The 23612-nt window shown below is 36.6% G+C and overlaps 1 protein-coding gene and 1 pseudogene across 2 annotated transcripts; both read right to left on the bottom strand.

Moving 5' to 3' along the window:
• Nucleotides 1-6465: 6465 nt before the first annotated feature.
• Nucleotides 6466-14816, bottom strand: LOC126799446 (probable methyltransferase PMT7). 2 transcript variants are annotated; one of them, XM_050526650.1, is made up of 7 exons: nt 14508-14816; nt 13996-14410; nt 13459-13748; nt 12606-12989; nt 11145-11391; nt 10853-10991; nt 6466-6909 (listed from the first exon to the last, which is right to left on the bottom strand). In XM_050526650.1, exons 1-7 carry the CDS (start codon nt 14656-14658, stop codon nt 6751-6753), a joined length of 1785 nt encoding a protein of 594 aa, XP_050382607.1. In that variant the 5' UTR covers nt 14659-14816; the 3' UTR covers nt 6466-6750. The 2 variants fall into 2 exon arrangements, with proteins under 2 accessions (XP_050382607.1, XP_050382608.1); XM_050526651.1 differs by having other exon boundaries at nt 13996-14262; nt 14508-14780.
• A 7877-nt stretch (nt 14817-22693) lies between these two features.
• LOC126796976 (uncharacterized) overlaps nt 22694-23612 on the bottom strand; it is a 107887-nt pseudogene continuing 106968 nt past the window's right edge.

Genomic DNA, 23612 nt, shown 5'->3' with positions numbered 1-23612 from the left:
TCATCCTGACGGGTGTTTTAATTCTATCTCAAAGAAAAAACCAACGTTATGGGTGTCTTAATGATATGGGCTACGATGTGACAAGACGAGGAGAGAGAGAGGTGACAAGACGAGGAGAGAGGGAGGGAGAGAGAGAGAGAGAGAGAGATGTGACGAAGAATTGAACTGGATATGACATCTGAACTGACCTTTCAACTCCATCGATCTGTTCCTTCCCCCCAAGTCCCAACATCCGGCATACCACACACAGATCGCTTCGTACACTTTCTTTGAATCAATATACATAATTTCTTAAGATCGTTAATGAGAACCAGTCCATAGCTAGCATGGTCACTTTAAATTCTTTAAATTTTACCAGAAGACGGCAAACAACCGTACCATACAATACAACAACATATTCATTTCCGGTATAGCTAGGAACCCATCTCCATGCACATGTGTCAGAAACCCATCTCCTCTTTCTCTCTCTCTCTCTCTCTCTCTCTCTCTCTGTCCCGGATTATTGAATCAGCATGTAATTTATTACTGTAGCGGCAGCAGAACTGCAGAAGAACCTCTGAGGGATTCAGTTGTATCTTGCAGATGCACATAGTTGTGGTGTTGTCTTGGCTTGGCTTGGCACTGACTCCCTCGTGCACTGGTAATATATATATATATATTTATTTAAGTACTCTCTCTCAGAGACCGCCTAGTTGCTAGGCTAGTGGTGATATATGGGACTCTTCATTAAAATGGGATGAGAGGTAGTATGAGACAGAGAGATCATCCCATCTCATATCAATAGCAGTGATATGTCTAATCCTTTGTTTGTTGGTTTTCAAACTAGTCGATCCATCTGATCACTCTAATTCTTTTTGCATGCCTTTTCCTTACTTCATGCATCTCACAGATGGACTTGTCATTCACGAAATGATCCATCCCCTCGATCTCTCCCATCCTCTTTCTTGTCATCTCAGGGTGTGATGTCTCTGCCTTCTCCTACGGCACTGTGTTAACTGCAGTTAAGAGAAAGTAACCATTGGACTACTATTAGCTTTGCTTTTCTCAGCTGCATGCCACCTGACAATTAGACACAACCTTTTCCATCAGTTTTGCTTTTCTCTGTATGTTTGGTCCAGCTAGCTCTTTCCATCTTTCTTTCCCGTTATTTTTTTTCTTAACATGAATTACATGAACTACATGTAGTAGATTATTATGCTTTTCAAAATTACATATTTATAATATAATATTTGGTGAGTTTAGGAATTCATGCAATTACTGTTCACTAATGAGGTCAATTTTGTCCTCAGTCCTTATTCATTTGTTGATTAATGGCTTACTGTAATATTGTTTACAAGTGACAAAGTTGTCAAAACTTTTGGGGAGGGAAAATGTGAGATTGTAAAATGAAGCATATTTTTTTCGATCAGCCGACTCACTTTCGTCCATTATGCTCTCTCTGTCTCTGTTTGGTTTAGAGACTCTCTGATATATTTTTTCTATGCTTAGAAGCTCACAACTGTAGCTAAGTAAGCTGTTCAATTCTTGTATATGATACGCCTTCTGAACTTATTTGAATTGTTAATTTTTTTCCCGTTTTGGTGATGATCGAGTGTGGATTAATCTTATTCTAGGTTTGCGATATCGAGGTTTGCTTGATATTTGAGCACTTCTTTTGGTCTTTAAACAACATATATGCATTTGATAATATTACCAAGTTTGGAGTAGATTTGAATTCTCAGTCAAAAGGGGTTGAGGAAAGTGGTAAGTTATTCTCATCTTATGCATTGTGTGGCTCAATTGATTCACTAATTTGACGTGCAAATAGATTGTGAATCTGCATGCCTTTTGTTTTCCAAAGGAATTGCAAATGCAAAGATGTTGTTCGTTTGTTTTAGTAATAAACCATCACCATTTTCTGATTTTTGCAACACATTTCGCGTTTGAGCTGAAGGAGGTAGTTGAAATCTTCTCTCATGCTTCTTGGAGTTCATACATGTAAATTTATTGGATAACACATTCCTTTATTCAAAACTAAAACCCTAGAGAAAACAAATTGTGATTTGACACATAGAGCATGTGCTCTATGTATACCATATTGATTTTGGCATATCAATTTTAGTTTATTACTTTTATTAGTTGAAAAACCATGCCTTTTATCTTGTTTTGTTTGACTGTGCTCATTATTACTTATCATTTGTTATCTATTTTTATAGGTAATAACTTAAAGCTTGCAGATTGAAAATTCATTTACAATTAGATGTTAGTTGCATCACTTAAGTATGATTATATGTATTTGTGTGTAAAGCTACATATTCCCAAGTATAGGAGGTCAAGTTTTAATAAGGGAAAATGTAGAGTATCGTACCCAAAAGATTGAGGGAAACTCAACTCTAACTAGATTTCCGCAAGAAAAACTAGAAAAACATGCATTCTAATTTTTTACAAGTTCACAACCTTAGCCTTTTAGAAGCTAAGAGTCATGTAGATGATATTAACAAGTGATAGTGAATTGGCTTGGTTGATTTTAGAATTAAGCTAAGCAAACTAATTCTTGCACAAAACAACAAAGAAATGTAAATGTAGAGATATAATCAAAAGAAGAGTAGAGACATAGGCATTATACATAGCCTTACTCATGCACAAATGTAACTCAAGATTAATGCATAAATATATTTGACAAACTTCCCCCTAGTGCTTTGGTGAAGCTACCAAGAAACAAACTAATCATTTAACAAAGTCTTTTGGAGCCAAATTAAATCACACAACCTTAGTCTCAATTATATTACCTTATAATATAAGTGGGCTATGTACCACAAGCATAACACCCCCTTAGAGTAATTACACTCATGACACAAATATTAAGTTCAAGATAAGAAATCCAAGCAACTTAATATTTCCTATAAGAAACACTAAGCCACCACGTAAAAGCTACTCATGCTCATGGATTTAAGAAGTTGTTAAGTTCAAGTTCCGATTGATTAATTACTTAAACATATTTTTAGGTGACAAAACTAGGAACACATTCAGTAAGCATTTTAAGTGTAGAAGCTCATAGATTCAATATGCATCAACATCAATTAAGAATAAAATGAATTCATTAGTACATGAGTTTGGCTAGGGCTAGCCTAGTCTCAAATCCAACTACTCACAACCCATTAAATACGACAAACCCTTGAAAATGAAATACATCAAAAGAGAAGTAGAGTAAAGAGAGAAGAAATTACCAAAGGTTTGGTAGAAATGATACCAAACCGTACCTCTAAAGGTTCACTACCCACAAAGATGTAATAAGAAAGAAAGTGCTTCTAAGTATGGTATTACTGGGTTCTAACAAAAGAAGAACTCCATAAACACAATACTTTATCCACACAATCTAGGAACAAAGAACAATGGTTGAGGATGATAATGAGTAGAGGATGAAGAGATTGAAGTGAGTATGGCTTTGGTAAAACCCCCACACTATCACAACTTTTTACTCCAACTCAAATTTATGAAACAAGTTTGTGATTGATCAAAGGTGTAAATGATCTTTGGTTTTTAGTGAAATTCCAAGACACTTTACACTTCTCTCTACACAACTTGATATCTATGAATTAAGCCTAAGAAAACTATGTTGAAACTATGGAAAATATGAAGTTTTGATGGAGTTTTAGTGTGGTAAAAGGGTGTAATCCGTTTTTGGGGAGAATGAGGGTATTTAAAGGCCTTAGGATCACAAATGAATGGTGGAGATGTAAGGGGATGAATGACTAGATATGGTGGACAAATGTGAAAGCACAAATTGTGGATCTTGTTCTTAAAATGGTCTCCTTCATTTGTCTTTTTATATTTTAAATTTGAATTTAAATTTAAATCCACAATTCATGGAGCACAAATTGTGGATCTTGTTCTTGAAATGGTAACCTTCATTTGTCTTCTTCTATTTTGAATTTGAATTTAAATTTAAATCCACAATTCATGATTCATCAATACTCCATTGACTTATTGACTTCAGCCAACACCATTTCCGGTAACCACCTTCTCATCGCCTGAGTTTAACCAGCATTTTCTAGCGTTGACTTTTGTTTTCTTGTGAAATCTCCACATTTGTTTTTTTTTTGCTTGAAACTTTCACCCGAATCCAGAATGTGCGCTAAATCCACTCTTTTTGACGTGTTTCCGATCATTTGCATATTTTCCTAACATGAGTAGGAAACGTAATAAGAAATAGATAAATATACAAAAAGATAAAGTAAAAGAATAAGAATAAGACAAACGTTACTAGGTTAATATTAACCTAACACTAGAAGAAGGTTAGTTAGTTTCTCCCTTTGTCTTTTGAGTATATGAGCTGTGATATACTTACCTATGCCTTGATGTGTCTGGATGGTTTCTACATTTCTGAGGCTCAAAGGTAAGAGCATACCTGATTGTGAACTTAATTCTATTTTTAAGATTGGTTCTTGTTTTCATAAATTTTAAGTTTTTGATTTGGTCTCAACTTATTGTCATGATCATTTGGCCTTGATTGATTATGCACTTTGCCAATAAACAACATTGACTTTTTGAATGCTTGATTTTGCAATACTTAGGTGCGAATGGTTTCATTTGAATTCATTAGATTTTTAGTTGTGTTAATGAGTTCTAGCCTTTTTCATTCATATAACTTCTTCCTTTATTTCAATTTAGGCATGAACATAACATATTAGAGATCCGCCCACATATTGACCCTGATTAGGATGTGTTGTGCTGCATGGACACCAAAACTTATATAGCTCATTTGGTCTTTTGTAACAACATTTTTATTTTATTTTTTATACGTAATTAAATAGTATGTAGTCTATGCACATGTTCTACACAAAATGCAGCTCCTGTTATATTGTTACAAAAGTCCCAAACTATGTAATTTGGATTACATCGTTTATTCCATTTAAATGTTGTTCATCGTTGTCGACTCCCAAATCATGAATGAATGCACAAAAAATTGCTACAACTTTGAATAATGCACCCATGCCATCCAATTTTTCGCTTTATTTTAACCTCAAACTGAAGTATGAAGTATACGATGCTTCATGAAAATAAAACCGCAGCAAAACGTGGGGAATACAATTAGTACCCGAATACTTACCCTCATGCACAAGTCAACAACACAATAGCATTTACTATATATACAATGAAATAGAAATAGACATAGAAAAATACTATACTACATGAAGCACTAGTCAAGAAACATATGTAAAAGAGAATTACAACACAAGAAATTTTAACTGAACTAGTAAAGTTGAATGTATTGATATATACAGATTAGTTTTTCTAGTAAGGAACGCATATTCAAACATCTGATGTCGAAATGTGGTAAATAGGCATCCGCAACAAAATCCTTACAGAACAAGAGTCAAATTTATCAACATATAAAAATGAAGGCATGGATCCGATCCACACACTTCCTATGATTGTTGCCTATGGCCAAGTGAGGCAAGCTGAAGCATCGGCATCAAAATTAGTTTCTCAACACATGATGGGTTTCAATTGGTATAAAGGATTGCACCTATCAATTCATCTGAAAATTATGTGTCTTTCATGGGATATCACATCTTCCTCTGTATACAACCAATAAACTGGATCTCATTCGACCCTTATTCTAAAAAAAGCATGCTTTTCTTGTTTGCTTTTAGACCTTGAATTAAAGCCAGACATCTACAAGTGAGTGACCAATACTCTGACAAACCAATCAGCGAGCCAAAATCGAGATTTTATCTCAAATAATAAAACGTGCTGTTGCTTGAAATGAACTTCACATAATGTTTAGGGAGAAGCTTCAGTTTGTTGGACCTGTGAGAAATAGTTCTCGAAGAATTTGAGGTGTTATGACATCCAATATGAGCAGCAATTCTTAACAATTTGGGAGGATGGCCAACAAAGAGAATTTTCCCAAGAGCAATCGTCGAATCTTATCCAATAAACAGCCTAAGAGTGAAAGTGGATGGCCAATCTACATTAAGTGATTCATTGACATTAAGTGGTGTTGGCAAGACACAAAGCTCCAGACAGCATCAGTAATTGCTTTTGCTGCTATTGTTATAACAGTTTTATGGATGACATGGCCTTTTTCACTTGTATTGATTATTAATCAGACCATATATACTGATCCAATTGATGTTAAACTGCGAGTTTATTAGCCAAAACTCAACTTGCATTTCTGATTCAATCACCCTGCTGCTCCCTGGACCCTCGTAAAGAACTGTCACTTCACCCACCCTTCCTCTTGGACTGAACATCCAAATATCATTTTACTAAAATAACTTTCTTTTGTTTTTAAGGACGACCTTTCTCCTGTCACCCCTTCCCACAATAACTTGCTGGTAAGTAGCAACAAGATATTACATCTGTGCAGATAGCTTTTCCTAGAAATTGGGACATTTGGATGAAATAAACTCTATTGTACATGTTCGGAACAGTATAGACATTTGTAACAGTGCAAAAAACATAAGTCACTACAGTATCTACCCCGTAAACGGGGTGAACTTTGGGTTACACTGAACATGACATAATGCAGGGAATAAACACTCTTCGACGACATTCATCTAATCTATGGGGACATGCAATAAGTTCACCCCACAGATAGAATAACACATTCAATGTATCAAGGTATATACATTGAATTACACATCAGTTGCTAGGCTCTTAGCATCTCTTCCACCCAAAAGAAAAAACAAAAGAGAGAAAGCAAAATGAAATTTACATCTTCAGGAAATTATATTGGCAAAGCTGTACGTCTGCTGATACATTTCAGACGATTGCCCAAAACTTCTTCCTACATATTAACACGGTTTCACCCTTCTTCCTTATGTTGTCCAGCAAATGTGATTCAACCTCCCATAAAAACTTTGGAGCAAGATCCTGGATCTTTGATGTGAAAGCTTCCTCATCTCTAATGATAATAAATCCCTGCACATCAACACAATACCATTACGAATCATTTGCAACTTGGGATGGTAACAAGTTGCAAGAGATATACTTTGGCGGGCCAAAAAAGAAAGAGTTACTCTTTAATAAAGTAATCCACCAGTGGGTTCCAGCACCAAGTGCTAAACAATTTTAACAGTGCTGGAAGAAATGCATTAGCATGAAATTGTCATATGAAATTTTTTTCATGAACACATTTGAATGTAAGGTTTCAAGAAGTAGCTATCTATGCAGAACAGTCCGTGTGATTAATAAACACTAGAACAGTCACTTTAGTCTTTCTAAATCCCTGATTTCCCTCGTTTTCTATATCCTTAGACTCTACATTCTGTCAATTCACTTGGTGCTATATCAATATGGGAATACGGAAAATGACAATGAAAATAACAATTGTGTATTCAAAAACAAATATTCATAAGAAACACTTCTATATTTTGATCCAGTGAGCAAAATGATAAATAAATATATGGTGACAAATACATAAAAGTAAAATTGGAGTGCAACAAATGAAATACAAAAGAAGAAACATGTTAAGATCGATCCTAGGAATGTAAAAACTGTTAGAAATAAAATTTAATGCTTTTAATATGGAGAATAAAAGAAATTAAGCCCTATTGCTATAAAAAGTACATTGTAAACTGCTAAAAATATTGATGGTGAAAGATCTATGGCACAGTACAATTTAACAATTACTTGGTGAATTCACTGAATTGTATTAAATTGCTGCTCAAGGTGTTCTTACCAATCATTATAAACATCTAGGTTTTCTAGGTCTCAAGATATGAGCACTTTGTGCGACGTTCTTAACATGTTTTTACCTCCGTTTGTACTTTGCTTAGCTCTTATTGTTGTACTATTGAATAGGGCTAGGAGTTGGTACCAAAAAAATGGTACCGAAACCGTTCGTCCCGTACCGAATCTCAACGGGACGGAATGAATCGGTACAAATTTCCAATACTGAACCGATACCGATACCGAAAGTATATAATCGGTACGGGTCGGTTCTATTAGATCCGATACCGAACATACCGAACCGTACCGAAACCATAAAAACTCATTTTTGGGGGGGTTTTAGGGTTCACAAAAGCTAATATACCCTAACCATTCTATCGAAAACTCATTGTCTCCTTCACTTCACGACTTCATTCTTTCACTTCGCGTCTTCGCCTTTCGGTTTGGGTTTTGGGTTTTACTTTCTTTGGGTTATGGTTTGACTTTGTGTTCGTTTCAAATCGAAAGAGTTTGGATTTTGTGTTTACTTTCTTATGTAGAAGTATGAATTTGAATAGTGTAAAACTCTCAATTTATGCAGAAGTATATGCCGTTGTAGGAATTGCTTTCAATTTGTATCTTTTCAGCTTTGTGAAAATGTGAAGTTTGTTAATTGTATCTTTTATGTGAATTTTTTTCATAATTGAACCTAGTTAGTGTAGTGAATGATGCATATGTAGGTTTTGTGCAATTTGCCAGTTTGGTACCGAAAAAGTACTGAACCGTACCGAAACTGAACGGTATCGGTTCAGTTCGGTATTGAGGTTGAAAATGGTAGTACCGAACCGATACCGAAATATAAAATCGGTATGGTATCGGTATGAGCACAATACCGGACCGTCTCGTACCGGTCCCAACCCTACTATTGAGTCATTGAGTTGTAGTAGGAGTCTTGAGTGGTATTTGATGCATTTTTGTGCTTAAACAAGTTTAAAACGCAGAATTGGTCTACAGTTCTAGTTTGAGTAGGAATCCTTATAGGACTAGGAAATCTAGTTTGATTATGAGTCTTTATCTTTCTACGTTTTGATCGCATTAGTGATATCTTGAGAGTTCTTGCATTAGTAATTTTTGATAGACTAGGAAACGTATCATTTGAGAGTTTTACTTGAACTGAAACTTTTTTTACGAAACTTTCCTAAATGAACTTTCATGTTCTAGTAACTTGTTCTAGTAAGTTTTTTTTTTGCAAATTAGAAACTTTCTTAATCTAGCTGAGCTCATCTATTACATGTGTCTTTTTAAGACACAATTGTCTAGATTAGGACATAATTTTCGAAATATATTATCTTTATTTATGATTTTATTTTCTTATTTTCAGATATGAATTTAAGACATAATCAAAGAGGAAAATGAGTTCTATGCCGTGTGGGATAAGAAGAGGAAGAGCACAACAAGACTTGAGGAGGAAGCTATTCACGGTTTGGAATAAAAGAGGAGTCATATGCCGAGCTATCATTCAAGATTTAAAGGAGATTAATTTCGGAATTGAAGGGATAATACACGACATCAAAGGGAGAAAAAGGAGTTCATAGCCGTGTGAGACTCTAGAGAATTTCTAGGAGTCCATTGCCGTGCCTATCAATCAGCTCATGGATAAGAAGAGATGTCGTGAGTTTCTAGAGAGAAAGTAGGAGCTGTGTATGACAAAGGAAGACCAATTGAAGATAACACACGGATTAAGGATAATGAAGACAAGATGCCGTCCAAGTTCATTGAGAAAAAGAAGGGAGTTCAGCTGTGCATTCAAAGAGAAGCCGTGTACACCTAAGGATTATGAAGAGAGGAGCCGTGCCATTTGAAATAAAAAAGGATAAGAGTTCAGTCGTGATATACCTTGAGAGAAAGGAGGAGATAAAGGCTGAATTTACCATGAAAAAGGAGTCATTCGATGCACAAGATCCTAGCCGTGCATTGATGGACCAAACAGCCCAAAACCGATACTTTTAGATAATTTTCAGATATGTGCATATGAATTTAGTGCTTAGATGCAGTCCCTAAGATTGTGTTTGAGTGCTAGATTCATCAACCATATTGACACACATCGAATCATGTCCTAAGTAAGTTCGGTTTGAGTTGATTAAAGTGGAAAAAAATCTGGAAATTTGCATGTGGAACCATGGTGGGTAACGCCACACATGAAACATTCTCCAACAAATATTTGATGCTTAAATATAATCTTGTTTAATTTATACTTTAAGTGTTATTGAATTTGATTGCATGCAAATTTAGATTAGGCCCTAAGTCAATCTAAATGTTAATTGAAATCTTACATGATTAGATGATCTCCTAAGACTCTAATTGTATTGGTGTCTAAAGAGTATGAAATTGGTTAAATTAGAATGCATGATATGTTCGAACTTGTAATTATATGGTGTAATGGTATATTTGGTTTAAGTTTGTTAAAGAGAAGTCGATCATGTAAATAGTAATTTAGGATTTATTTTCAGTAGTAGTTTTATAATCAAAATCAAATCACCCAATAACATAATAAGTTTTGAGACCCTTTTGATTCCCCAGACTGAACGATCTCTGCTTATTCTATAATAACAATGATGTTTTACATGGTTTATTATAGACGTTCTTAGTAACGATCTATCACCCTCACTACTTACACATTTGCATTCACACTGCTTTATGATTATTATTGATATTATTATTATTATTACTATTATTTCAAAAGGTTAATATAATGTCCAATAACACAAAAGCAAAGAAAGTATATTAGAAAAAGATGATTGGAAGATGAGAATGTATGTTCGACATCATAGTTCATGAACAAAGGCAAGGAAAAGGACCGTGAACTAATGATGCAGCTTGGAATAAAAAGATGATCAGAAGATGAGAATGTATATTTGATTTCATAGGTCATGACAAAAGAATGATTAATGATTGGAAGATGACTGGAAAAAATCATTTCCAAAAAGATGATTGGAGATGATAATGTATATTCGACTTCATAGTTCAGAGAAATAGGGAAGGAAAAGGATGGTGATCTAATGATGCAGCTTGGCATAAGAGGTATACAAAAGGTATTATTTTCCAACTTAGCATGACGAGAAATTGTTTTCCAACCTTATTGTAACATATACCATAAGTTTATGTTTTAGATACTAGATCACAAACAACAAATAACATTAATCAATTATTTTACCTGTGGCCTTATCATTCTGTCCATTTCCAAAAGGATATCTTCCAACAAGCAGCCTTCTCCACATTCCTTATAATGAGAGAAGAGATGGTTGGCATGCAATAGATCATATGTGCGTGGATAAGTAGAAAACGGTTCACACCTGACATTGGATAGGGATAAGATGTCAAATACCAACTTTGGGTATCTATTTTCTAACTTTTAATTACATAATTTTCTTTATTTTCAATTTAAACCAACAAATTGATATTCAGATTCTCGCATCAGGACACCACAGTTACAAAAAAAAACATACCAATCATGGAAAGCACCAATCAGACCACGGTCATAAATGGCAGACAAAGTATTCTTCAAGGTAGCAGGTACTATATTCATCACCCACATGGGCGATGAATCTAAGGCCACAGCAAATCCACCACTAAAAGCATTCATGTCCATGACATTTTGTATTTCTGTCTTGTTCACATTCAGCAGCCGCCAGTAATGCTGAACTTGATCTTGCCAAAAGACAGTGTCCAAAGTAAAATCCTCTTGACTTATACCTATTATGAACACAATGATGACAAATCTGTCAGACTGAGCAATATTTATTTTTGAAGTTCATAAATAAAAAATGAAAACCCCTCTCCCGTTACAAGCTCTCCGACCCTTATATTATAACATTGATGAGGCCTGCTCAAAATTTGGTTTAAGTTTGGAGATGAGGTCTCCAAAGCAGGATCGGGTGAAAAGAACCTGCAGCCTACAGAGTATAACTCTAGAATCTTTCTCTGCAAGCTCAATCTTTCTCTGTTTAACCCTCAGTGTGATGCGTTTCAGTTTGTAAGAAATAGGACTATAAGGAATAAAGGAAAAACATAGTAAATTCATACATAGTCAAGTACTATTTGTGTAAAGATCAACAATCTTAGTAAAACTATATATAGCTGATCAGAAGTCAATATTAGGTACTTATGTGGATATATGGATTGCCTAGGCATGAATATAACCCTTAATGTTTGCTGTATGACGCAGGATAGTAGCTGCTTGGAACCAGGATCAACAAACTCTAAATCTTAGAGCTAAAACACACACAGAACTCTTTGACAATATGAATCACTCCCAGGTTTCTCACCCTTAATTAGGCTTCACACCCTAGTGTAGGCTTCACATCCTTGTTTAGGCTTCGGGCTTCACACCAATCCCTTCACAGGAAAACTCAGAAAATCTGATTAACTCTTTATTCCACACAACATATATCAGCCTATTGGCTCTTACATTATTTATACTAAAGTTCATAACTGACAACTACTAGCTTTAAATACTCATTAGGGCTCTTAAATATCAGAAACTGAAACATAAAAGAGCTAACAAAGTAAAACTTAAACTCCTAATTTGAAAAGAAACTAAAAGCACAAGAAGACTCTTGAAATGACACTAAGCCTAAAGACTCCTAGGATCAGACTTCTTTTAAGCTGCCAATTAATATCCAGAGAGAAATCAATCAAACCATAAAGAAAAGTAATGATTGGTTGCTCTATTTTCCATCTCTTCCGTTCATAAAACTAGAAAGGTTTGGCTATGATGTCCTCATCACTGTAACTTTATATAACGAGTAAATATGCATCATAATAACCAAAGCAGTAGATATATAAAGTAAAATAAAAGGAAAATGGTGTTATGTGCATGAAGGCGCCTCACGTCAACTTGGGGAGTACAGAAAGCAGTAGATATATAAAGTAAAATAAAAGGAAAATGAAAAGGAGAAGCAGTGAACCTATTTTTTTTAGGCTCTCTGAGTATATTGAAAGACGCTCTGGTTTAAGAGGTAGTTTTGGAGCATTTGTATGCATGCCCCTTACTTGTATACAGTTTCCCAATTTCATATTCCAGGATGGCTTAGAATCATCAGCAGCATCACATATATCAATTAGTTTCTGTTCTGAAATGCGATGAAGGCATGACTGATCTTCTTGTTTCATCCATATAGCAGTTTGAACTCTTTTAGAAATGAGTTTCCAACACATTGCCGAAGTCAGATTCACTAAGTTGTCCCAAATTATTGGAAAGTCTTTATCCTTTCTATAAGCAGGTGGAGCTGAATACACAAAGTATCCATTAGAACGCAGAAGGCGATTCACTTCTTTTAGAAGAATCCCATCTGCACACACATGAAAAAATGAACACTACATAAGACCAACTCACAAAGGAGCAGTAAATCAGTAACAAGACTTGACACACTACTCCGTTAATACAGTCACTGATACAGTATTCTCACCAAATATATATATTGCATAGTTATTCCTCGTATCCCAGCACAAAAGTATTATAGTTTATTCTTTATATAGAATACCGGGCAAATAAGTCATGATAAATTGCTATACGAATAATGTGAGTCACATTCATCGAACATGGGGAAAAATATAAATTTGCAATCGAAATTTGTAAATACTGAGTTCATGATCTCTCATTGTTTTGATATCAACAGATACCATCTTGTGGAGACATTGAACTCCCAACTTAATTTTACATTTAAACTTCTTTAGCTTTATCTTTCTTTTAATATGATTGTATATGGATACCATGTAGATCAGTAATACATATGAACTATGTATATAACAGACAGTTACCGTTTGCATGCCAATCGACACGACACCTAGAACAATGAACCAACTCGAACGAGCTACTGGGATATGGCAATTGCTTTGTTGCTATTGCAGAGATCATTGCACCAATCCCTCGCTCTAGAGAAAATTGAATCTGATTCTCATGGCCATCCTTGGGAGCAAAGGACATGGTCTGTATACCCAAGGGAAGAAGGAATGCAGAAAAGCTGGAAACCCCACAACCAACATCCAAAACTTGAACAACCCCTGCAGTACGTAAATCACCTGTGTCATTGGTTATCATATTTCCCAATCTGCAAAACCCAATAAAATTTATTAGAGCAACTGAAAATTCTGAAATCAACATCATAAAATGTCAAAATATGTTGCATTTAATGTAAGCCACCCCAAAATTTGATCAGTGATTTAGGTTGACATCAACTTAATCACATGAAAATTATATACCTCAATGCCATATAAGTACTAATACAAAGAGTGCAGGATTGTAAATGACATCAATGGAGAGACAAAGGGGTAAGAAACCAAAATCATTGCGGATACCTCTGAATGTACTCAGGTGCACCGTGTTTAAAATGGGTACCGCCACCTGGGAACCACCAGAGTTGATCCTTCTCATGAACCCAATTTTGGCCACCTTTGACTTGAGCAAGATGAGTGTGATTCACATTGCTTCGCCACACATAGTCCCTGCTGGTTGGCCATCTTATTGGTATCTTATAGTCTTTGGGTGGGGGAACCAAGCAATACAAGCGCTCTACTACTGGAGGACAGTGTCTCTCTAGCTCTTGTCTTCTACTTGTGTCCAAACTGGGGAGCAAAGTTTGAATGTAGGAAACATTATGGCAAGGGATGTATTCATTGAAACTCAATGGACAAACATCCACACCAGTCTCTGGTATCACTAGTGGTGTTCTTCTATATGTTAATTTAACCCTATTTGCAAAAGTGGAAGTACCTGCCATAATCCACAGTATAAAATTGTTCTAATCAAACTCAGATTTAGTACCCAGAAATCTGTTAAATTCGATATTGGACCAAGAAACAAAGCTTACCGGGAACTGAAAAATTGTAGGAAAGCTGAGAGACGTAATCGGGAGCATTTTGGCGGAAGAGAGTTCCAGCGTAGAAAGAGCCGAGCATTAATAGGAGAGCCAACATTATCATCTGCCATGATTCTAATTTAAGAGCTGAACCTCCTCCCATTTCCAGAATTCCCCAATTGGGTCGGTTTACAGAGCAATCAAAATAGGCATTTGGGAGGGTATGATCTGTCAGAGCTCTTGATGAACATTTTGGTTCACAGAGGATTGATTCAGATCGGCAATGTCGCCAAATCCAGCCCTCAGCACTCAGCAGTGTACTGTTACTTCACACGACGTATGCACGTGATCCATCCCATATCGTTATATGAAAAAGGGAGATTTGTCCGGACGGTACCTGACGTTTGGCCTTTATAAACTTATGTACCTCATGTTTTGACAAACTTTATTTTGGTATTTCAAGTTTTAAACTATACACAACTTTGGTATGTGAAATTAGGGCTTGTGAACGGGCGGGCCGGGCCTATGAGTGATGGGTCGGGATCGGGTAAATTTAAATAAGTGGCGGGTCGGGCCGAGTATTTTCACAAATATGAAGATCCAACTCCGCCCACCTAAAGCGGGCATTGAGGACTTTTACGGACCGGGCCTTGCAGACTTATATTAGAAAAAATATAATACTCTAATTTAAGGGTTTGAAACAATAAAACAATTATTAGAAAACATTCTAAAAAAGTCACAAATAAATTCTAGTTTCGAAATATTGTCGATCGACACCAATAGATGTGATCGATATATATATTTAGGGACCTTATAAAAAATTCATCCAATTCAGACATCATTTAACCGGGGCTTTGCCAAATGGTTTTTCTCGTTGTGACCACGCACGATCGGTGACAAAAATTAGGTGATTTCAAATATGTAAACAGCTTTCCTCATTCGCATCTTGGTAATGGGTCCCCCCTTATGACATGTTAGTGTTGTTTTTGGTTTACCGGAAATTCCGACGGTAAAACGAGGTTCGAATTGGATGAAATTTTCAAATGATCATTAAATATATATACTGATCACATCGGATGGTGTCGATCGATTTCTAGAAGTTTCCTTCATATAGTCGCTTCATAATGTGATATTTTTATTATAAACCTAATATAGATGTTATAATACATTAGTGGACACTTCGGCGATCGACAAGTCCGGTTCGAAATATGGTCGATCGACACCAGTAGATGTGATCGGTATATATATTTAGGGAACCCGTAAAAATTTTGTCCATTTTGGACATGGTTTGACCGTTCGTACCAACGGTTAACTAAAAAAGAGGCATTTTGACATATTGAAACCCAATTGACCGGGGCTTTCCCAATAGATTTTTTCAGTTCGATCGCACACGATAGGTAATAAAAATCAGGTGATTTCATATGTGCAAACGGCTTTAGGAATTCGTATATTTGTAATATGTTCTCCCTTAGGGCATATTAGTGGTGTTTTCGATTTACCGAAAATTCTAACGGTCAAACGAGTTCCGAATTGGATGAAATTTTAAAATGATCACTAAATATATATACTGACCACATCGGATGGTGTTGATCCATTCCGAGAAGTTTCCTTCATATAGTCACTTCACAATGTGATAGTTTTATTATAAACCTAATATAAAGGTTATAATACATTAGTGGACATTTCGGTGACTCGACAAGTCTAGTTTGAAATATGATTGATCCTAAAGATATGCTAAAAATAGTTCAACATAACGAAGAGTACTAGTTAAACAACAAAGTAGCACATAAGCACATTAAGTCGAATATGAGACATGTAAGCAAACATGACGTTACTCATCTTGATTAAGCATGCAAATTCCTAGAACTATCACAACCCTAAACAAGTATCAATAATTGAAATACGAAGCACATACTCAATTAAACAACATCTTGGTGAATTAAATCGCAACCTTAGGAGAACCATGACCTTGGCTTCCTCAAACATTGATTTAGATGTACAAGTTCATGGAATTAATTGAAATAAAACCTAAAATAATTTCAAAAATCCTACTGCCCTTAGCTATTACACACGACATACATACATGATCAAAAGTTCATACAATCAAAACATAAAACCAAAGAAGTCTGAAATTATATTCTTCATATATGAAACCAAAAAGATCATCCAAGTATTCATACAATAAAATCGAAAATTGCAGAAAACCTAAATAAAAATTACAAGCTATGGATGAATCACACATTAGAAACCTTGAAGGATGAAGCAAGGATGATTTCGATTTGGAAGAGGAGGAAGATGAGCATGGTTTGGTGGTGATGGATGAAGGTTTTTGGCTTGAATTTTCTTGATGTATTTTGGTAGAGGTTCGGCCTTGTTTGTGAGAGAATGGTGATGGTATTTTGTGAGGGATGTCGTGTTATATATAGAGGAAGGAGGATGAGAGAGCAGCTCGGCATTGGGCTGGATCAAAGAGATTAACGGATGTGATATTCTCTCTTCAATTGGATCGAATGACTCCCTTTGTCTTCCTTGTAGAACAAGTTCTTATCTCCTTGTTTTCCTCTTGTATACATGGCCGGACTCTTTATCCATGACTGATTTGAATGGAACGGCTCTCCTATTCCTTTGCTGATTGGAATACACGGCAAAACTTCCTTCACAAGCACAAGAGTTATTCACGGCTTGGACTCCATCTTCTCCTTGGATATGGACTTCAGCCGTGCTCTCTCTCTCTTCCTATCCCATACGGCAAAGAACTCATTCTTTTCCTCAATTTGCTGCCATGTATTATCCTTTGATTTATCTCTTCAATCCTGAAAATAAGAACTGAAAATAATAAGAAAAGAGATAATGATTTCGAAACTTATGTCTTAATCTAGACATTTGTTGTCTTAAAAAGACACATGTAATAGATGAACTCAACTAAATTAGGAAAGTTTCTAATTTGCAAAAAAGAAACTTTCTAGAACAAGTAAGTTACTAGAACAAGAAAGTTCATTTAGGAAAGTTTCGTAATAAAGAGTTTGACTTTAAGTAGGACTTTCCCAAATGGTACGTTTCCTAGTCTAACAAGGATTCCTTATGCAAACAGGACTCTCAAGATATCGCCAATGCGACTAAAACGTAGAAAGATGAAGACTCCTAATCCAACTAGGTTTCCTAGTCCTATAAGGATTCCTACTCAATCTAGGACTCTAGACCAATTCTTTGTTTTTAACTCGTTTGAGCACAAAGACACATCCAATACCGTCCAAGACTCCTATTGTGACTCAATGACTTGATATTACAACAATAAGGGCTAAGCAAAGTACAAATGGAGGTAAAAACATATTAAGAACGTAGCAGAAATGGGGTTCAACTAAGGGGTCTCAAACATGGCACATATAGGGATACATGGCTGTTTAGCTCAAGTGGTGATAGTCCTAGTAATGATCCATAAATCCCCTTCAAAATCAGAGCATTTTATGACTTAAAAGTTTCAACAATCACAAAATATGAGTTCTAGTAAATTCTAGAGTCCATTAAAAGCTATGGCACATAGTCATTGAATATGCAAAGAATAATGAGATTCACAAAACAACCACGAAATTTCATATTATCACTCAAGAAGAAAGCATATATATGCTCAAAAACTCACAGGTTGTTATGGACTTAAAACTAACCAAACATGTATGTCATATTACATTCAATCAAAATCTCACATGTTCATACCAAATCCACATTATCAATGAAACTTAAAATTCAATTCTTATGAAATGAAAAACCATCATCTATGTATTTACAGACATAATCATTCTAGACTTTAGGGGCATCCTAAGACTCAAAACAACACATTTTTTCGATTTCTCTATCATTTTTTTTTAATTTTTTTCGTTTTATAACATGATCAAATAATAAATCAAAGCAAAAACAACTAAACAATGATCATGTAAGCTCAATAATCAGAATGTAATTCATAAGTATAGACTAAGATCACACATCAACACATATACAATTCAACCATAAGAGTGAAGGGATTAGAAAATGCAAACTCCCGTAGACGACTCCTCCACAAATACAGTTGAAATGGGTTGCCTCCCATGCAGCGCTTAACTTTTATAGTACTTTAGCCTAGACTCTCTCATGCTCATACTTCTTTCGGCGCTTCTCTCACACTTGTCTCCTCATACGTGTGCTCCTCAAAAGGCTCATAGTAGGGCTTAAGTCGATGCCCATTCACCTTGAACGTTTGACACGTTTTATCACTTTTAATTTCAATAACACCATGAGCAAACACATTAGTAACAACAAATGGACCAACCCAACGAGAACGTAATTTGCCAAAAAAAAGTTTAAGTCTAGAATTGAATAAAAGAACTTTTTGACCAACTACAAACTCTTTTCCACGAATCATCTTGTCATGATAAGTTCTCGTTTTCTACTCGTAAATCCATGCAGCATCATAGGCGTCATTTCTTATCTCCTCAAGCTCATTGAGCTGCAATTTCCTATGAAGACCGGCTGCATCCTTGTCCATGTTGAATGTCTTCACCGCCCACCATGCTCTGTGCTCTAACTCCACTGGAAGGTGACATGCCTTCCCATATACCAATCTGAATGGTGACATCCCAATAGGCTGTTGTACGCAGTCCTGTAGGCTCATAATGCATCGTTAAATCGATCACTCCAATCCTTCCTTGTTTGACATATAGTTTTCTCTAGAATTCCCTTGATCTCTCTGTTGGACACTTCTACCATGCCACTTGTTTGAGGATGATATGGTGTCGAAACCTTGTGGGTCACTCCATACTTCTTGAGCAATGCCTCAATTGTCAGGTTGCAGAAATGAGAACCTCCATCACTTATCAAAACTCTTGGTACTCCAAACCTGCAAAATATGTTAGTTCTTAAGAAACCTGCAACCACTTTCGAATCATTAGTCCTGGTGGCCTTTGCTTCCCCCACTTTGACACATAGTCAACAACTAACAAGATATACAAGAAACCTCTAGATGAAGGAAATGGACCCATGAAATCAATGCCCCACACATCAAAAATTTCAACAATTATAATAGGGGATATGGGCATTTGATCTCTCTTACCAATATTACCAGTCCATTGACACCTATCACAAGAAACACAAAACAAGTATGCATCCTTGAAAATAGTAGGCCAATAGAAACCGCATTCCAATACTTTCAAAACTGTTCTACGAGGCCCAAAATGACCTCCACATGCCTCACTATGACAGAAATTAAGAATTTACCTATGCTCATTCTCTGGGACACATCTCCTAATGACTTGATCACTACATTGTTTCCAAGAAAATAGCAAGCATACAACGCTGAAACGTACCTGGTGCGTTGCACAACCCAAAGGGCATGCGTCGATAGGCAAAAGTGCCAAATGGACATGTAAATGTCGTCTTCTCTTGATCTTCCAGATGAATGCATATCTGGTTGTAGCCACTATACCCATCTAGAAAACAAAATAACTTGTGCCCGGCTAATCTTTCCAACATCTGGTCCATGAACGGCAAAGGCATGTGATCCTTGCGTGTTGTAGCATTCAGCTTCCTATAATCAATACACATCCTATGACCGGTCACCAATCTATGGGGTACTAACTCATTCGCCTCATTTTTCATAACAGTTACCCCACTCTTCTTAGGCACAACTTGCACTGGTGAAATCCACCGACTGTCCGAGATAAGATAGATCACTCCACAATCAAGCAGCTTGATCACCTCATCTTTTACGATTTTCATCATTGGTGGGTGCAATCTCCTCTGAGTATCACGTGTAGACTTGGCGCCATCCTCCAATAAGATCCTATGAACACAAGTTGTAGGGCTTATTCCCTTCATATCCGCCAAAGTCCATCCAATAGCGGTCTTGTTCCTCTTAAGCATATCAATCAATCTAGCTTCCTACTTCTCACTCAGCGTTGATGACACAATAACTGGGAGAGTATCATCCTTTCCAAGGTATACATACTTCAAATGATCTGGAAGCTCCTTCAAATATAACTTTCGGGCCTGAACCACAGGTGGAAACAATTTGTTAGTGGAAATGGGAATTGACAAGAAAGAGGGATATCTTTTGTACGATTGAGCTTCAAGCTCACAAAGAATTTCAAAAATCTTGGGCTCAAGATCAGCCCACTCCTCTCTTGGGACACAATCCCCATGCTTGTCATATCCGGCCCCTTGCTCCATAGCTAATTGTTATGCTTCCAACGTTTCTGACATAACATGTGCAATAGAATCAACAACATCAACAGAAAAGCACGAGTTAAGGTCAGAATCTGGGTACTTCATAGCCTCAAAAACGTTGAAGCTGATAACATCTCAATCAAATTCCATTGATAAACTCCCATTTGCCACATCGATGCATGTCCTAGCAGTCCTCATGAACGGTCTCCCCAAAAGCAGTGGAGTTGTCTCCAAGGGTGATACCTCCATGTCTAGAACATAAAAACCTGCAGGGAAAATCAGGTGACTGACCTGCACAAGGACATCCTCAACATACCCCTTAGGGTACTTGTTAGATCGATCAGCTAATTGAATAATCACATTATCATTCTTTAAAGGTCCTAATCATAGTGATTGATAAACATTATAAGGCAAAACATTTTTTGAAGCACCTAAATCAAGCATAACATTGTCAAATAACGTGTTACCAATTATACATGGGACAGAGAAACTTCCCGGGTCTTTCATCTTAGGGGGTAGCTTCCTTTGGATGACAGCTGAAACTGTCTCATTCATCTTCACTACCTTCTCCTCCCTAGTTTTCCTCCTTGAAGTGCAAAGCTCCTTGAGAAATTTCGCATACTTGGGAATTTACTTGATACACTCCAACAATGGAAGGTTAAATTGCACCTTCCTAAAGACTTCCAACACCTCCGCATCTGATTTATCCTTCTTGCTTTTTGCAAACCTATAAGGGAAAGGTACACACGAAAATGATTAGTTTTAACTAAACCACTTGAGTTAGCAATCATACCTTGGGGTGGACCATGGGACGGCACCATCTCCTTCTTGGAGGTAGCTGGATATTTCTCTAAGTCCATCTTCAAGGCAATTTCGTCACCCTCACTCTCTTCCTCAACAAGATGGGATGTTTGGGCCTTCTTTGCAACATTTGGTCTCTCCTTAAGCTCAAACCCACTCCTTGTCATGATAGCTTGGGCTTGCTCATTTATTGGGTTGGGTATGACACCACTTGGCAGCTTCCCTTGCTCAGAAAAAATGGCCCATAAAGTCAACTACCTGGCCCATATGCGTTTTAAACTCAACAATGTCCTTGCTATTCGCTTGTTGACCCACCACCAAAGTTTGAGTAATGGTGTTCAACTGACTTTGGCCAGCAGTTAAGGATTTCAACATCTCATCATAATTTGGAGCAGCAGTCACGTTTGGAGGTGGTACATTGAGTAGTGGAGCCTATGGCCTAAACAAACCAGCCGGTCGAGGCCCAAATTGCATAGCATTCTGATGTGGCCTTAGTACATTCTCATTGTTGGACCATCGAAAGTTAGGATGATCACGTAGGCCAGGATTATAGGTATTTGAAAATGGATTGTACCTCTGACCTCCTTGATAACTAAGGGCATTGACTTCCTCATACCCTCCACTTGAAGCAACTTGAGCACACTGATCAGTAGGGTGCCCCTCCGTACATATTCCACACACTTGAGCTCCATTAGTCTTCATGAAATGGCTTATCATCTTGGACAACTTGTCAACTTTTCCTCTAGAGCAGAGTTCGAACTAGAATGAGTTTCATGCACCTGCCGTGTAGCACTTGCAGATGTCCCAAAATTGTTGGTTGTTCATTGCTCTTTTCTCTAATATATCTTTGGCCACTACATTGCTCTTGTCCAAAAACAAACCACCAGTAGCTGAATCAAGAAACTCTCTTTCCATTTGTAGAAGGCCTTCATAAAAGTATTGAAGTAATAGACCTTCCCTTATTCCATTAGCTGGACATGATGCTACAAGAGACTTGAATCTCTCATAGTAGTTGTAAAACGACTCATCCGGCCCTTGCTTTATACCAGTGATCTGCTTCCTTATATGAGTAACTCTTGAAGATGGGAAGTATTTAGACAAGAATTCGTTCACCATAGTAGTCCAAGATGTGATCCTACCAACTGGCACCTCAAACAACCATTTCTGAGCACGATCCTCCAATGAGTAAGGAAATGCTTTCATCTTCACAATCTGAATGTCTGCTCCTCTTGGACAATAGTTTCGCAATTGAACTGGAACAAAGTGAGATGTTGATTATGATCCTCACCAGAAAGTCCATGAAACTTGGGCAAATGGTCCAGAAATCCACTCTTCAAAATGAAATCACTAGTCTTGCCCTCCTCTGGGACAAGATACGCAATGTTAGAGGGCGTTGTGCCACCAACTACTCCTTCAACTTGACCATTTTGTTCTCTAATCGATGCCATTACTTCTTCTTGAATTGGAATTTGAACTTCAGGTTCTGGATCAGGTAGATCGAAATTCAACTAGGCCAATGGAAATGGGCTTGTCAACAATTCCAACTCCGGATCCTCAAAGAATAATGGATTGAGCCCACTACAACTTGATGCACTTGGAAATGGCGAAATGGACCCAAACTCACTCTCTTCGTGAAATGAATCTGATTCAATGGATATGTTATCAAACTGGGCTTGAGGCTGAATTCTTTTCAGGCGTGCATTAATCTCTTCAGACTAACCACTAATCTTGGACATTCATTAGCCTGAAAAGAACACATATTAGTATCTTTACAACGTATGAAATACAAGTATAAATAAATATAAACTTCTTCTTTCTTTCTTTTACAAATTTTCGTTCTCTTTCTTCTAACAAAAACATAACTCTTCTTTCTTTCTTTCTTTTACATTTCGAAATATACAAGTGTAGGAGTTGATAGAGCGGTTGTTAAAACATCTATAATAAACCCTGTAAAACATCATCGTTAGTATAGAATAAGCAGGGATCGTTCTTTCCGGGAAATTGAAGGGAACTCTAAACTTTTAGTGTCAACAAATAATGGGGGGTTTGGGATTGGTTATTAACTACTAAAATAAAACCTAAATTACTATTTACATGATTGACTTCTCTTTAACAAACTTAAAC

This window comes from Argentina anserina, chromosome 6 (assembly GCF_933775445.1).
Source record: "Argentina anserina chromosome 6, drPotAnse1.1, whole genome shotgun sequence".
NCBI classification, from domain to species: Eukaryota; Viridiplantae; Streptophyta; class Magnoliopsida; order Rosales; family Rosaceae; genus Argentina; species Argentina anserina.
The sequence above is the reverse complement of the archived record's forward strand: the minus strand, read 5'-3'. Positions and strand labels throughout refer to the sequence as shown.